Below are 17,666 nucleotides of genomic sequence, written 5' to 3' on the forward strand. Positions count from 1 at the left end.
AACATTATGTATGTGATGTAATTTTTGAAGACTTTAGTTTCAAAATATTAATCACTTAGTACAATATAATATGTATTGTAAACTAGCTGTACCCACCACACGTTGTTGTGATTCAGTCTGTCTGTGCATATAGAAAAAAAATAGTGCCTGTTGCTTTTACGTCCAACAGATAGTGCTGTTTAAAAAAAAAAAGCATGTCTGTCCAACAAATTACGCTGTTCTTCAACCATTTAACTGGTGACATCTATATAATACAGGTTTATAAAAACACACGCGTATTTGAATGCAACGTTAACAAAAATTTCAAAACAATTGGTGAAGAACTTTTTTACTTATATAGAGGGATGGAGAGATAAATTAGAACTTCAGATAAGCCGGCGCTTAATCATTACAAAATATTATTAGAGGCATATGAAATATTGACGTCTTCTCATGAGGTTGTAAGGCTGCTAACCTAGAAAGGATTCCGGTTCCAGAACGCTGACTTCACAAACTTTACAAAAGCAGGAAGATGGAAAAAAATTTCAGCCTTTATTTGATGACGTTTTTCTAAACGGACGATTATAATATAGCAGCTTACTAGGAGTTAGTTTGTACAAAACAATGTGTGAAAAAAACATGTAAAAAATTTCATGTCACAACAGACAAAGTCGTAGTATGAAATTCAGATCAAAAACAACTTCAAACATGCACTTTGCATAGTGTACTAACTTCGAGGTAAAAGACAAAACTTGGGGCACTCAGTAGAAACCAGAACCAGAATCGAGTGGACTGTTTAGGATTTTTTTAATAAAAGGAGTTGAATCGGGGGAAAAAATAAAGTTCTATAAATAAAATACAACATTTTGTGAAAGATCTGTGAATGAAATAAAATATTTTGTGAAAGTTCTGTCAAGAGTTGTTTGGATCAATTTTTGGAGATACATAATAGATAAACTGATCACTTTTCTTCATAATCATTGGTTTTTATTTGTGATTAGTTACATTGTTACTGTTCATTGGAAGTAAAATTGTTAGTGAAAAAAAGGTTGTTCGTAATAAATACGAAGAATAAATGAGTAAATTGAATAATGCCATTAAAAATATAAACAAAAATTAGGCCAGAACATTTGCAAGGCTTGCCATGAAAAAGTTTGAGAAGCACTGCTCTAAAATAAATAAAAATTGTGATGATGTTCAATATCTGATAGAAGAGACACGACACCAACAATAAGAAGTGATTAGTTTAGATACATTTATGTAATTGAACATCATTAAAATTTATCTTTGTATATTTAAAATTATTGTTAAATAATACATATTGTATTATGAATTTTACTAAAATAAAACAATGTATTTTTATCTAACGTTATTATTACATATTAAGTGTAAATTTTTTCACTCCGTTAGGCTATAAAGTTCATTGTTTATGACAAATAAGAAGTTGCATTATAATTAAGTACCTCATTAGAATGAAATAAAAATTTAACCATTTTTCAATCTACATTATAAAATAGTTCACAAATATAAAGATATATGTTAACGAAACTTGGTGATAAAAATGGCAGGATTCAGTTGAGTAAGTTGCGTTTAAAAAATACCTGATAACTTGTATCACATTAACAGCAGGACTGTAAACTATAAACTATAAAATTAATGATAAATGCTGAAATACAAATCATAAATAAACTAAATGAGTCATCTCAAGATACAAAACCTGCTTTGGAAATTTCTGTATTGACAATAAAGTATTTTGATGTGGCAAATATTGTACGCGTATTGTATTTGACACTGTGGTTAACAGTTAGAATTGGAAAGGGATTCTGACCTATCCTTGGTCATTTCAATCTATATTATGGTCTTGGGGGACACTGCTGGTGATACTGCACAAGCTGTGGTTAACAGTTAGAATCGCATTAATTAAACTTCTGTAATAAACTCAAATTAAATGCACTGAAGGAACATGTTCACTGTAGTACTAAGGAAAATTGAAAATAAATATTAAATTTATATTTTTCGCTAAATATCAAAACAATAATTATTTTGATATTTAGCATAAAAGGTATATTCTTTTTATATTCAAGGTTTTCCAAACAATGACTTTTTCCAGTTTTCAGAAAAATTGAAAACTTAGCAATGTTACATAATAGATATGTCTAACAGTGGCGGTTTTCTCTAGTGAAAACCCAAAGAATAACTATGCCAAAAAACACACTTGGATTATAATATTGCTAGAGGTTGAACACTCTGACACAACTCCATAGTAAAAAAACTCCACCAATGAGAAACCCTACTAGGCGCGAAGCCCAGATCGCACAAGGAAGCTAAAAAACCTATAGTATAATTCATACAACATAAATTAAGGGATTTGAGCTAAATTGTCTCTGGTACATAATTAAATAAACTTGTAACATTATAAACACATCACGTTTTAAATTGTTAGACAAATGACTTACAATCAATAAAATACTTACACATTTAAAAAATTAAATTAATATACTTGCTAACTATTCTGAAGACTTGATACGTTAATTCATCTCATAACAAGTCGATATTTGACTAAAAACTTATCAATTATTTTGTTCGAACAATACGATGCACAAAAAACAGTAAAATACCTTTTAAAATTTTCTAGGTCAATGTTCTCTTAAGTACCTTCATACATTATTCATTTTGGTCTTATTTTCTCATACATGTAAGATTGTGGAACACTGTTAGGGTCCTTGTTCAGCAAAGTTTTCTTTTTTATAAAGTTAAACTGCTCCAGAGCAAACTCATACAGTTCATTCTCCATCTTCCATATGTTGGACTTCTGGATCTTGTTGATGGTTTTATCGGAAGGGGGGACCTTGGCCGTGGTTTGGCGGAGATGGGACTTGTTGCTACTGAGGAAGTGCTCCGTTGCTCCCTTGAAGATGCGAGGAAGGGTCATCTCTAGGATTGAAACAAAGTCTAATAGTTCCTCGGTGACTCCTACCACTAAATAATGATCCAACAGATTCTTCTTTGCTTGCTCCAGGGCCCATTTGTTTCCAGGTTTCCTGGAATTAAATAATACAGATATAATATTATAAGAACTACTGTGAAATCAAAACATGATAAACCAAATTAATGCTAATCAACGAAATGTCTTAAAATTGAATTTTAAGCATTTATTCATAAATTCGATTCAACACACCATAAAATATTAATTTAAATGTTCATTTAATAAAACCAATCAGTCAATGTGTATTATTTTTGTTCAAAGTTATTTGCAGGCATCATTATTTTGGAGATATTATTTTTTATGATTCTAATTATAATTGAAAATTTGAAACAAATATGTACAAGGGTTTTTAGTAAGCACAGGTTTAATGGTCTATTTTTTTTAATGCCACAACATATACCACCTGGATTGCATGCAGTTGGCAATACTTTTGCAGAAATAGTGGTTGTGTTCAACTGCACGGAATATAGTTACAAGAAGGCTATAATAACATACATCAATAATCATAATAATAATAATTAAGGTTAGCATAATACAATTCTTCTGCATCGAGTTTCTATATAATTTTCTTAGCAAATTTTACTTCATGATTACTGTTTCACTAAAGTATTATGTATATGAAATGTTTATACAAGCCCATACGGGCGTATATATAAATAAATATATACGGCGGCGAATGCTGAAAGACCTTCCGCCCCTAAAGACTACCTTTGTGGAGCTATGTGTAGTTGTGGATTACAGTTTATGTGCCTCTGTCGAGCATTCCATGCCAAACAGGAGAAGATATACATAGATAAGTTATTTATTCCTTTATGCATCATACATTATGCACGTACATATTGAACCCCTCAGGAGAATTTGTTCGGTTTTGAGAACAAACAGCCATTATTACCCGTAGAGTCAATTTGTTCACTTTTGGGAACAGCTCATAAATATGGTCTCATAGACATCGTTGCATCTCCCTTACTGTCATGGTGAGAAATATGATCTAAACGGTGTTAGAAATAGAAAACATCACGCTTTATATTCAAATCTAGAAGTTGACCACAGAAGAATTAAAATGCACACCTCTAAAGGTTCCAACCGCAATTTGAAGAAAATTTACAAAACTTGTGAATTTTTTATTAACTACTATCTGACGTGTACCCGAAGTTGCTGGGGATTATCCTTAAGAGATAGACATATACCATCGCAGACTTTTCTGTGATTATATTTTCGATTATAAAACATCGACTATTCGCTACTTTCTATAAATAGATTATGCATGTATTACATGTATATGTAAACCTTCCGAAAGATATTCTCTAAATGATAGTGAAAACCCTATAAAAATCCATTCCATAGTTTAGAAGAACTAAGTGCACAAACAGACAGATTTGGATAGCGACTTATTTTATACTATTTAGAGATGTCTAACAGTGGCAGTTTTCTCTGTGCAGTGAAAACCCAAAGAATAACTATGCCAAAAAAGACTCACTTGGATTATAATATTGCTAGAGTTTGAACACTTCGCCACAACTCTATAGAATAAAAAATCCATCAGTGAGAAGCCCTGCTTGACGCAGAGCCCAGAACGCACAAGGAATCTAAAAAACCTATGGTATAATTCATACAACATAAAGTCTGTTATGAACGGTGCTAGTAGGTATCTGGGGACCAAAATTCAATTTATTTTTAAACTTCATCAATAAGTAAGTGTGCTAATACTTTTCGAAACGGTCTCCTAGATCTGCAGTCTTTTAAAATGACGTGATTCCATATATTCGATGACTAAAAGAGCTGCTCACGATAAGACGATATTCTTTCTATGTTTAAATCGCTTTAATGTTGAACTCCCAATAATTTAGACCACGAACCGCCACTGATTTCTAATAATCATGAATATTCCATTTATTTGGATTTTATTGCAAAGTGGAAATACACACAAATTCTCCGACTTTCTGACAGCATTTTAAGGAAATATATGGTCAATAAGCTAGAGGCTCGATGGGTTAACTAGTACATATTCCATAATTCTTAAAACAAAAATGACATTAAAGAGAAGTAGTGTAGTTTACTAACCAACAATCCGCAGCATGCCCACAGAAGAAGGGGATCTGTAGCCACATGTTGTTTGGGTCACAGTCCGCTTGGTTCAGCTCCACGCACTCATCAAAACTCTACCAAAACATACATCAAAAATTAATATAAACATACTGATGGCAATTCCAGAAGGAAGACCTTGCAATGGTTGGCTGCTCCAAACAAAAGTTATGGAAAGCAAATCCAGGGGCTGTGCGAGGAGAGGTTGGGGCTGTAATGAACGGAAGCCACTGAAGAAACGCAGGACAGGAAGAAACATAAAAATCAGAAAAAGATTCGGTCACATCTAGAAGTTGAACCCAGGACCTCAGCTATAAAAATAATGAATATTCATTCCAGACTTGTAACAAATTCAATAGATGTCGCACATTAAAAATAAAAATGGATATATTTACCCAAGACACTATCTAGATTGCAATTAAATTCGGGTAGAATCTTGCAATTACGTACAAAGATTGCAGCCAAAAAATATGCTTTAAGGAAATTAAGATAATGTTGGTAGTTCTTAGTTGAAGTGTGATGCAGTTAAATATAGTCGAAGGGGATAGGGTCAAATTCGCTCAGTGGTAGAGTAAAACCCCGTCAAGGCTGAGGTCCTGGGTTCAATTCCTAGATGCAACCGATACTTTTTTGTTTCATATTTTTCGTTTGAGAGTTGTTAATATCATCTTAAAAGATCAAATAATACAATTTGAGGTGTAACTCAATAAGTTATTCCTCTGTAAAACACTTGTATTATTATTTTCAAAAGATAAAGTTTATATTAATATATATTGATAAATATCATTAAATGCACATAAAATAAAATGCAAGCATTCAAACATTTATTCGAATGCAAGCATTCAATAAATGTTATCTTAAGATTAATGTGAAAGCAAAAATTAAAATAATTGTATAATTTATTTTGATAACCTTTGCCCCAATAATGCATGCGGATCCATTATTGAATATGTATATGTTATTCAGAAATGTAATTATCAGAGGCAATACTTAGGGCGAGTTGTTTCGGAAAAGCTGAACAATTATTCAGATTCCCGAGTTCTATTCAAATGTAAAAAAATCTTCACGTCGATTTTATTCAAATACAAATTGGGTTGTTTCAACTCCGAAAAAGCTTCCGTTATATTTGAATAATCCGTTCCAGTGTTCCCCGCCGAATCGGGCAATTATTGCAGAGAATAATTTTTTTGCGAGAGAGGAATTATTTTTACGCTGGCAACACCTTGTATTTTTATCAATCTGTCAAAACTTTTTCCCGCCGCGCCGTCACTTCGTTGGATTGCTTGTTTTGTGTGATTTTTTTGTTGTTCATTTAGGCATCTCAATTTTTGACAACTTATAATGGATCCCAACTTACTGTAAGTATTGTAAATTATACCTTATTGCCATAATAAATATGAACCTTATTAATAAATAATACACGTTTGGAACCGTATAGATACGTAAGTGAGCATTTTATTTTCGTAAAACCATTATGTAAAGCTTGATAATATTTTGTGGAATTTCGTCTTCTAAACGAGATAAACGATCATTATGAAAACATTTGCGATACGTGTATATACTTATCGTTAGTAAAATTACTTGAACTTTGTGAGAATGAACTTTCTAAAAGCATTGCGTTTTATTTTTTGAATGTTCTGCCATGCAATGGTGGCAAATCTTTTTGTTTATTTTTATATATTATTTTGAATTCTGCCACACTTTAATAATGCTTTACCGAGGAATATTATAGTGCTTTCATGTGTAATAAAATATCTATAAGAAACTATAAAATATCTATATATATTTTGAACCTAATAAATATAATATTTGCCGTGCATATTTAATTTTATATCAGCAATTCCTTGTACGATCTTGTTACTTATAAATATGAAATGTGTTTTCAGGAAACGATGCCATGTTGGTGAGGAAGTATAGCCATATTCTCACCAATAAAAAGACCGACGCAGTCATCTTCAAACAACGAGAGGCGACATGGCTTACTCTTATATCCGATTTCAATGGCGATGGATTCTGTCAAACAGCTCCGAGCTCGGTTTGAAAATATGAAGCGTCGGGCAAGGCAGGTTGGAATATATTTCTTAATTGGTATTAATCTTAACGCCATAATGCTGTTAAATGAACTGTTATATTTAGTAATTCGTTGCCCTGATGCTTTGTTTAATTCATGCAGGTATATATGTTTATTAATTGACTTTTAATAATGCTTCAAGGACGGTAGCAGAGAAATTCAGGAGAGGACTAGCGGTGGACACAAATTTTATGCGGAACATAGTGGCTACTTCGATTGACGGACTCCCTAGCGTGTTTGACGATGACATCAGCACTTTGGTGCTGCAGGAGCTATCTGGTGGTGGAAGAAGGTGGGAGTTTGGTTAGCGCCACAGCTGAGGTTTATTATGGTGTTGACGGCAGTTTACTAACTACTTGTAAGAACTTGTGTTTCAAACAATTTTCCTAGTTTTATATCAGTTCTTCATTTAAGATAATCTGGTTAATGTATTCTAATGTTGTTAATGCATCCAAATCCAACCGTTTAGATAGCAGCGCCCCAGAAACCTCAATCCTAAAAGCAATTTCATCTCATTTAAATGTAAACGAATTTGTTGACTGACTTAATACAAGTTTTCAAACAAACTGTTAGTAGATTTGAGTACAAAATATTTGTATTTCACTATCGTTGCTTTACTTAAGATAATAATCTTATTAGTTAATGTATTCTCATGTTGTTGAAGCATCCAAATCCAACCCTTTTGACAGGAGTGCCCCCTATTATACATACCGATTTCCGGTTTAAAAAAAATTGGATTATTGAGACAAGAATGAGTAATATCGGAGTCATGCTAAAACTAAACTGAGATGAAAGCAGTTTATTCCCCTCTGTTCACTATCTACTGGGTGAATTCTTTAATACACTAATATTAATTTTAATAATTTTTCTCTTTTTTATGTACACAATTCTTAAGAAGTATTTTCTGGCTTCACAATTACCTACATTATATTACATGATAATACTAACAAATGTACATTGTGTACTTACGACGGGGTACTCCAGTAAGACCGCATTTTTCTTTTCTTTCCTTTTAAAACTGTAAATTAAAAAAAATGCATTTTATGCAATATTATGCATGGCATGTCCAGGTTTTTATATTATGCATATTTTTAATGCGGTGTGACCTTTACTTTATGGGCCGTATAATCTTTTGTGTTCTTTCTAATGTTTGTCAATTATTGTTAGAACAAGATGAATGAATGCATTCGCACACAATTAACTAGTCCATTATACTATGTTCTTAAATGTTTCTTTCCCATTGTATAAGTATGTATTTTTGCTGTAAATTATTCTTTCTTCCGAGAGAGTATTCTGGTATAATTTTACTTTTTTCAGGGCATTAATAAAAAATAAATAATCACAATCGCTAATCAATCGCTAATCAAGTCGCTACAGCGACCTTGATGTGATTTACTATGTAATACATTTCTAGAATGATCTATGTTATTACTAACTATATATGGAGATAATATACAGTACCATACTTACCTGGTAGATAAGTATGGTACTGTAGACGGTATGGTACGGTACACTTAAGATTAATACTTAATTAACATTAACTAATTGTTAATACAGAATTTAGGACATAATTGGAAAATACCATAAACATTATTTTAAACCTTTATTTTCTTATTTTTAACTGAATTTATATAAACAAATTATTATAATCAATAAATATTAGTCTGAAACACCCATACATATTTAAAAATAAATAAACTCTGAGAAAAAATAAATGCCGTTGATGGAAATTGAACCCGCAACCTTCCGATTTATTCATTTTTTTTCTATTTGTCCATTTATCTTTTTTTTTTCAATTTCTACAGTGTAGGTACCTAGATGCCTTACTTATTTTCTCTTTTATTTTAATTTGTTATATTATTTTGATATATTTTGTTCCTCACTTATGTAAAATACAAATAAAAGAATATACTACATCTTGGTACTCTATTTATTTTATGAAATTAGGTAGGAGTATGCAGTTACACTTAAGTTATTCACATTCAATAATGATCCAATGCATATTACATAATATATGTATATGTGAGATAGTTGTTCAAAACATTTCTAATAGTATGTATTCTCTATTATTTAACAAAGTAATTTACTAAGTTTATAAACATTAAAGTATAAAATAAATAGAAGATTTATCGTTACATTAATTATTTTGTACATGTTAACTATCTATCTCTGAATATATGTAAATGTAAATGGTCGTTTGTTGAAAATCTCTGAAAGTTCTTCATTGATTGCTTTGAAATTTAGATACAATGTTGCATTCAAATATGCGTGTGTTTTTATATACCTACATTATTTAGATGACACCTGTGACAGGTAAAACAGACTGAGCCACAGCAACACGTGGCGGGGTACAGCTATTTTTGAATAAAGACATTATTGTTTTGAAATTCAAAAGACTTTTATTATCTTCGCTCATGTACCAAGAGATTGTACACATGTGTTGGAGTCTCCAGGCGGAAGATGTTACAGAAAGTGTTGCCCCATGGGTTGGTAAAGAATCAATATAAACCGAGTTCTGCACAGAGAAGTAAAGTAAGAAAACAGTTTATAAGGCGGTCTACTGTGGAACCTCTCTTGCAATGCAGGGTTTTACAGCACTCGGCTTATGTGGATTCCTTACCGACACGTGGGACGATAGGCCTAATGGTACAGAAGGAGGTAAGATAGGGCTTTTTGTGCTGGGTAGTATTTTACTATATATTAGTCCATCAATCTGGCAAAATATGAGTTAATGAGGGTTTGACGAACGTGGTCATCTCCCCTGTTAAAGATTGGTGCTTGCACCAGTACATCGTTAACCTCGTCCAAGGGGTCTATGAATACAGGTGGTTGATCTTGTTACAATGATCCCTTGTACCTACCTGCATTTTAATTTATGAAGAAAGGACTGGAAGCCATCTTTTAACAACTCCAAAAGTTCTTTCAACAACATTTCTGGTCCTGATCTGACTTTCTTTATATAAATGTTGTTCTCGAGAAACGGAATTCCTTAAGGGTGTTAGTAAATATGGCTTTATTCCATAACCACCATCTCCAACAATCACTTCATCTCCAAACTCACCGCATTCCAACCTTACTTTGATGCTGCTACTATTAAAAAGATGGGTATCTCCAGGCCACCTGGCTACTATGTTGGTCGACAAAAGAAACAAACCTGTAGTTTTTCAATATTTTTACCAGTTTTTTCGTCATTTTAAATCACGGAAACCAACGATATAAAAACGAATTTCGACAATGTTTTATGTAGAAAAGGTATCTAAACTTCTTCCCACAAAACCTTCAACTTCATAAATTTTAATCGTTGGGTTTTCTTTGCGTTATTTGCCAAAATAGTGAGGGTCGTTATCACCAGTAATTGGCACATACGATATGTCAGACCGCAATTGTGACGTTCGCGCATGCGTCAATCTTTTTCAAAATGGCGGATCGCGTTAACCGGCCGATTTCGGCTGATCACATTTTCATGAATATTTCGTTGAATTTTCTCTTGACGGACGATGAAACAACCCAATTTATGGAAAATTGAGTGGATTGACGTTGTGATGACTTTCTCACACGTGATTTTTTCCGAAACAACTCGCCCTTAGTCATCAGTACAAATAGAATAAGAATTCAATAGTTAGAATTAACTAAGGACGGGTTGTTTCAGAGAATTTGAACAATCCCTCTAATATCAGTGTTAATTTTCAAGGACTGTGAATATTCTATTAAAGTTCTATTATTATTTCAGATCTGTGAAGCAACTGGCCTGTGTTGATATAATAACAGAACTTCAATAGGAAAATTAACTTTGAAATTTTAATTGATGAATTATTAAAATTTTCTGAAACAACCCGTCCTTGTTGAAGATTAAATCTCATTGTAAATCAATGAAAATAAAATAGGACACATAACGGCCGCAAAAGGGACTCAAACCAAGATCTTCTAAACATGAGGTTTTAGTAGCTCGATCGGTAAAGACTAGACGATCTGAGTTTGAGTCCCAGTTGTGACCGGCCAGCGGCTGAGTTGGCATCGCGTCTTGAGTCCCACCCATCACGATACAAGCAACATTTTCTCTTAATGTGATGGTAGTAGAAGATTTTCAAATTATTTTCAGGTTATTTGTAATAATAATAATATTTATAAGCCAGAGCGGCGAGGTGAAAAACTAACCAATAGCATCCCTCACTCTAATTAGTAAGAGATAAAGCGTGCAGGAATGAAAAAGTATTCGAGATCGAAGAACTGATAAATATAAGCACGTAAATTAGATGGTTTGTTATAATGTAATTAATTAATGCAAAACATACCATTTTGTTTCCTGCTTTCTTTCTGATCAAATGTGGTCTAAAGTTGTCACCAAATCGCAGGAAGTAATAATAAGAGACAAGTCGATCTAGCGGCTTCCTCACTAGATTAATGTACAACGGCTTTGAATTAACGCCTAACCTGTAAAAACCAAAACAAAAACATAATTATTGAAATCCTACTATTTTTTATTGTCATTGTACGATTCAAAACTAAAGTCAAAGATATCCAAATAATTTTACTAATGTTCTAGATAGGTAGATCGCTGCTTTAATACATTGAAATTGATCAATTGATTTGATGATGGGAGCAATAAATTTCAACCAGAATAATGAAGAGGGACCACTGACCCTTTTTCACTTAAAATATTAATGAGTCACAGTCTGTCAACACAACGGCCTTCACATTTAACATTCATTCCACGGACACCACAGCTCAAATTATGATGATGATTGCTATGTTTGGTGTACTATAAAAATGACTTGCAACATCATTCATATCTGAACATAACAAAATAGTGACACATGTTCATAATACAAGACAGTCAAAGAACTCTAGAATACCTCATTCCAATAATTTGCAACATGTTACCAAACTCATTAAAAAGCTGTGAATTGACTCACAGAAGGAAATGTGTGTTAAAAAAACGGTTATGTGAAAGAATTTTTTTGTACTAATGTAATAAGGAAGTTGAGTCCATTTTTTTTATTTTTTTTTATCAATGTTCGCATTCAAACTTAAATACTGGTATTTTTTTTTTTTTTTTTAAGTTTGTTTTCATAATTAAATTAATTCTCAAAGTTTAAATTTTATTAAGCCCGCCAAAGCGAGCGGAATCCGAGCGGTAAGAGGCGGGGTGTGGGTGTGACGTCATTCGAACTGTGAAAACCACGTCGCTTAAGTATTTTGTATGGAAAATTTTTTAATTCTTCAACAAGGAATTCCAGTAATTTTTTTACCAATGTTAACCGTCTATTAGAATTGATGTTATTAAAAAAAAGAAAATTGATTAAGATTTCATAGTTAAATTAATATTTTAAGTTAGAATATTTGCTTTTCCCGCCCGGTACGGTATTTGTTAACGTGCCCCGCGCGAATTCAGGACCACCGCGCAGAAAAGTAAAGACCAAAAGTAAAATAACGGTTTACAGCCCAGTTCACTGTGAGACTTTTCTGGGCGGCCGGCGGCCTGAAGTGTATCACATGTAATGTGACATGTATAATAATAAAAACTTCTAAGTTATGCAATAACCAACATATTATTATAAAGCACTATACTAATATGTATCTTTAGAAATCCATATCATTAGGGGTACGTAAATTTCGTTTTTACGAAATAGATGCGATAAAAGCGAAATCTGCATTTTATTTGCGATAAAAGCGAAATTTGAAAATTAAATACTTTCGCACCTTTTTATACGTTACGTGCTTTCAAATGTTGATCAGACGCGCTAACAATTATTACGACTCTGTTCAAAACAGACAGAGACGGCTATTTTATCAACCGAAAATTCTATCGATCACAGCATGATGTTGAAGACAGCAGCTCAAAAGAGATATTGTTGGTACACATGGGGGAGGGCCGAATCCAACAAATGAGTGCTACAAGCACATTGGCAGATTATTTTGTCCATCGGAAGCAGCAAATGTGCCCTCTTCTTCTGTCAATTCAAATTCCATAGTGGAAAGCTTCGCAAAAATTCCGTTTTTTAAAATTGTACCACAAGAAGAACTAATTGACGGGTACTCTCATTTTCACAGACAATTACTTCGATTGGTCGGCCAAGAAGCTCCTGTGGATGTAATGCAAGTTTTAGTTACATCAAAATCTTGCTACCCTGGATTTGCAAAAGCAGCTATTCAATGTCTCAATTGCCCTGTCAATAGTGTTGATGCCGAGAGGTACTTTAGTATCTACAACATTGTCGTTACTGATCGCAGGCAAACAATGAAAGATGAAAATGTAGAAATTACAACAATGCTAGCCTTTAATTGAGTTTTTAACACTGTATTTTTTTTTGCGAAATAAATGCGAAATTTTCTATTTTGAGTTTTTTTAAATGCGAAATCACGATTTTTTATTTGCGAAATTTACGTACCCCTACATATCATATAATAATAACAACAAATACGTACATATGTATTCTTCTGTTTTTTCACTCTTTTCTTTTATGACTTTTTAACTTTAATATATATGTTTTAACTTTACAAATTAATATTGTAATTTAAATAACAATTCGAATATGATTTTAAGTCCCTATAAATGCTGATTAATTTCAATCCATTTATTTTTCTAAGTAAGTAAAAATAAAAATAAAAAAAACTGTTCTCCATAATGGTATTCTGTATTATTTGTAAAACATTTATGTACTACAGATATAATAACTATTTTATTTATATATGTACGTAAACTTTTAAATGTCACATAGTTAATGTAATAACACTAATAACAATGTATGTAAAAGCCCAATGGGCGTTTAAATAAATAAATAAATAAATATATTTGACAACCCCAAATAAACGTTTGGCCTATACACCTCTCTCATCTAAACCGACCATCTCTCATGTAATAGAAAGAGATGCACCATAGGTGATCCGTTGTACGTACAAGTCACGACACATGTGACGTCAGAATTCTTTCGACCAATCGTGGAGCGTATACAGTCTATTGCTATTGAATGCTTTTTCAAGAACGTTTAACTAATTCTAAGAATAATAATATAGAAATATATTTATATATTTAGAATCAATATTTTTTGATCTACATGAACATATTTTTTATAAGTCAAAATATTTTTCACTCAACTTCCTTATTATTTGTATATTTTATGTACTTGTTAAAATTGTATATGTATTTAAAAAATAATTGTTAAAAGAACCCGTTGACAAACTGATATCAATCAGTTTAACGAGACTTAATAGTAAAAAAATGTATTTTTGAAAGTTAATAAATAATATTAAAAAAAAATAAAATAAAATAAGAACAATGAGGCTTAGGGAATAACTTATTCTCAATCATCATCATCATGAAATAAGTGAGAGTAATTTTATTGATAAATAAATAATAATGATTATGCATAAAATAATGCTTTCATTGTGTTTCCATTTCCGTTGTTAAAAGTCATAAATATTATGGTAGGTTGTCCTATCGATAAATAACAGACAAATAAAAATATATGAGCCAATGGGAGTCCAGTGGAGGCAATGTGGAGACGTATTTCCTTTTCCATGTTTCGGAAGTACAGCCTCTTCTGTTTCTACAATTTTCTCTTACAGTTCTCTTTCTAAACTCTAGTACTGCCTCCTATTAAACACGGAAAAGGAAATACGCAACCCAGAGAGAGACCTGCTTGGAATAGAAACAGAGCAGGATAGGAAGGTCTCGATACTGGGTGCCGGTAGGGACGCTAGGGACCAGATTCAGTCGAAAATATTTGTAAAGCAGGTCAAATCACACCCTGGGATGATAATATAAAGCGAACCTGAAGTGAAATACCACGAAACTGCGCTATACAAATGTTATATTATTTGGTTTGGGCATGCTTAGGGTAGTCATAAGTGGGTAGGCGCGCGCGGGAGATTCTACTCACTCAAAGTCAGCACGGGTCTGGAAAATATTTGTTAGTAAACAGCATTACTGAATTATGCAGGTTTAAATCAGGCATTATAAGTTTTGTAGGGACAGAGGGCGTGGTAATGGTGACAGTCCCGTTATATTAGGATGGATGGCAACCCTAAACATGCAAATAAATAATTAAGTTTATCAAATACTTGAGTCGGGTCATTTTAAGAACCAGAATAACAAAAGGATATGTATGAGTTGATGTACGAATGTTAACCAAGCAAAGTGTGTGTGCCAAGATCATGTTGTTTAAATTAGTTGTAAATAAATAAATATTTCATACCTATCAAAATTTAAGAAAGCCATATGCCCGTGGTAAAGTGCCGGTTTGACAGCAGACCAGTTGCTGACATTCTGTGAAAAGTGGTACTGATTGTTAAGTGTCATGACGTGCATGTTGGCCGTGATGTTGATGTGCAACACCTTGAAGGCATTGGCTTTGCACAGGTCGTACGCCACGCCCACGAAGCTGGTGGACCCCGTCTTGGGCACACGGTTGTAGATCACCACCAGATCCTCATTGGATCCGGGCACACTGGGAGACCGGGAGTGCTGCTCGTACAGAGAGGATTCTCTTAACCGCACGCGGGCTACTGATAGTTCTGTAATCAGGAAGATAAAAATGTGTAACGATTAAGTTGTTTCACGCCTAAAACCTAATATTCATTCTTGCTATATGGTTTTACTCGATATCGAGTAAGTGTCGCCGTGAGGATGGCAAAACTTATGGCTCGATGGCTCGCTTCAAATCCGCTGGAGAGATTTGGAACTCCTAATTTCTTTCATACTTACTCTAGAGTGTGTACATTACATCGAAAAGTTAGTAACGGCACAGCGCTGAGACGCGAGCAATACTAAACTCGCTAAACAGAACCACTGTTTTTTCTGCATTGTTAACATGCTGAAGCTCAAAATGTTTGGCATTGGAATACAGTAAACCTCGAGCCAATCTTGTTGAATAAAACCGTTTTTGTGGGCATTGCCTCTAGCCTACGTTCCTACTCATCGATTTTCCTCGATCGAGTAAGAAAGAATGTGCGCACTAAGCTTAAAACTGTAGTTCTGAAAATAATTAAAACTTTAGAGAATGTCAGGCTTATGCAGGAGTGTTTTATATTATAGACAACTGGAATTATAATTCGCTAGATTAGTTAAGGATAAAAAAAGATTGTATAGTTTATATATTTAGGATAGTTAGCGTAGTTCGTATAGTTTGTGTTTAATTTAGTTAGCTTAGTCTGTATAGTTTGTAGTTAGGATAGTTAGTATGGTAAAAATAATGAAAAAAATAAAAAAAATAATAGTAATAAAATAAAAAATAGTCAAATGATAAAACCAAACCTATCTTAACCATACATTTAGATAAATGATTGCATGCTTGGTAATGCTGATATTATTAAAGGTACTGTAATGAATATTAATATTGAATAATAACCTACGTATTTTAACAAAAAAATATGAATATTATTTGTAAACATTACCTAGATTTTTAAAATCTTCCTGCACTTTGGACAGTTGCATTTGATAATACAGCACTATTATCGCCACAAGTATTAAAATGCAAAGCGTATGAATTTTAGGAAACATCGTTTCATAATATTGTTAAATTATTTGAATTGATATAAATATGAATGACCGAAAAATGAAACATCGCCACTATATGTACAATACAAGAGCGTATTTGAATGAACTCATGGCAGCTGATTAAACACTATAATAAACAACAGACACCCCAACAGTCGCCATAACAATATTTTCTCTTCTACAATATCCCGAACAGAACATCCCAAACATATCCCGAATCACGATATTGACATTACTGTTACTGACAGTGACATTCAAACGTCAAACTGGTCGATAAAGCAGTTTTCATCAATAATAAAACTAATTTACTGTATTTGATAATATTAAAACAGTTACAAGAAAATGTTCACAGATGTCGGGCAAACTAAAACATGCCGCGAAATTGAACATTTTATTTTTTTCAAAAATACTACTAGTAGGTTTAATACTTATTTATTATTATCCATGCTAGCTAAATCATTCCATGTTAAATCTATGTTTTCTCCGAGATAGAGAAACAGATTTAGCTAACTTTATTTTAATTAACAATCCTTTTACGAATTCCATTTTGAAAGTTTATAAAAGGTTGTTCATCGAATACATTGAATAACGAATAATAATATTTTCTTTAATCATGTGTCTTGATAAATTAAAGCCGAAATTCAGGGTTATTTTATTTTGCTTACATAGGTCTAATCTATTAACTCCAACATAAACCGAGATACCAACTCGGAGATTCCTCGACTACACAATAATCTATTAGGAACCTTTACTTTTTTAACCTGTAAATTAAAAATATAAAAGTATATATGTCGTTGGTAGATTTTAAACCTCAAAATTGATTTTTATTGATGAAAGAAATGAAAACGAGAGTAACAAGTCTTTATATTTTTGATAGTAAAACAATTATATTATTATTATTATTAAAATATGCACAAAGAAATATACTACATATTCATCATAATTTAGAAGAGCCATTGCCAATTTTAGTGAGAAGTGAGAATAGAAGCAATATACAGCACAGAGTTTTGGCAGCCGGCGGAAAGATTCGACGAGTCACAAGGCAGTCCGAA

The 17,666-nt window shown here is 32.6% G+C and overlaps 1 protein-coding gene and 1 long non-coding RNA gene across 2 annotated transcripts; one reads left to right on the forward strand and one right to left on the reverse strand.

Moving 5' to 3' along the window:
- Window positions 1-880: 880 nt before the first annotated feature.
- Hs2st (Heparan sulfate 2-O-sulfotransferase) lies at window positions 881-16,831 on the reverse strand. Its single transcript, XM_089651300.1, has 5 exons — window positions 16,512-16,831; window positions 15,314-15,632; window positions 11,411-11,549; window positions 5,027-5,124; window positions 881-3,020 (listed from the first exon to the last, which is right to left on the reverse strand). Exons 1-5 carry the CDS (start codon window positions 16,615-16,617, stop codon window positions 2,648-2,650), a joined length of 1,035 nt encoding a protein of 344 aa, XP_089507426.1. The 5' UTR covers window positions 16,618-16,831; the 3' UTR covers window positions 881-2,647.
- LOC149424142 (uncharacterized) lies at window positions 6,291-8,887 on the forward strand. The gene is made up of 3 exons (XR_016302100.1): window positions 6,291-6,405; window positions 6,934-7,113; window positions 7,261-8,887. It is a non-coding gene; the product is annotated as an uncharacterized LOC149424142 (long non-coding RNA).
- Window positions 16,832-17,666: the final 835 nt, after the last annotated feature.

The sequence above is a fragment of the Hesperophylax consimilis genome, chromosome 4 (assembly GCF_061612785.1).
Source record: "Hesperophylax consimilis isolate HC1 chromosome 4, BYU_Hcon_1.0, whole genome shotgun sequence".
Taxonomy (NCBI): domain Eukaryota; kingdom Metazoa; phylum Arthropoda; class Insecta; order Trichoptera; family Limnephilidae; genus Hesperophylax; species Hesperophylax consimilis.

Bases quoted from the DNA above. Each gene is read 5' to 3' on its own strand.
- Hs2st (XM_089651300.1), bottom strand. From the start codon at position 16,617: ATGTTTCCTAAAATTCATACGCTTTGCATTTTAATACTTGTGGCGATA. The intron at 5,125-11,410 runs GTATGTTTTGCA...ATGTTTTGGTAG, and splicing joins AGAAAGCAGGAAACAAAATG to AGTTTTGATGAGTGCGTGGA. The intron at 3,021-5,026 runs GTTAGTAAACTA...ATTTAATTCCAG, and splicing joins GGGCATGCTGCGGATTGTTG to GAAACCTGGAAACAAATGGG.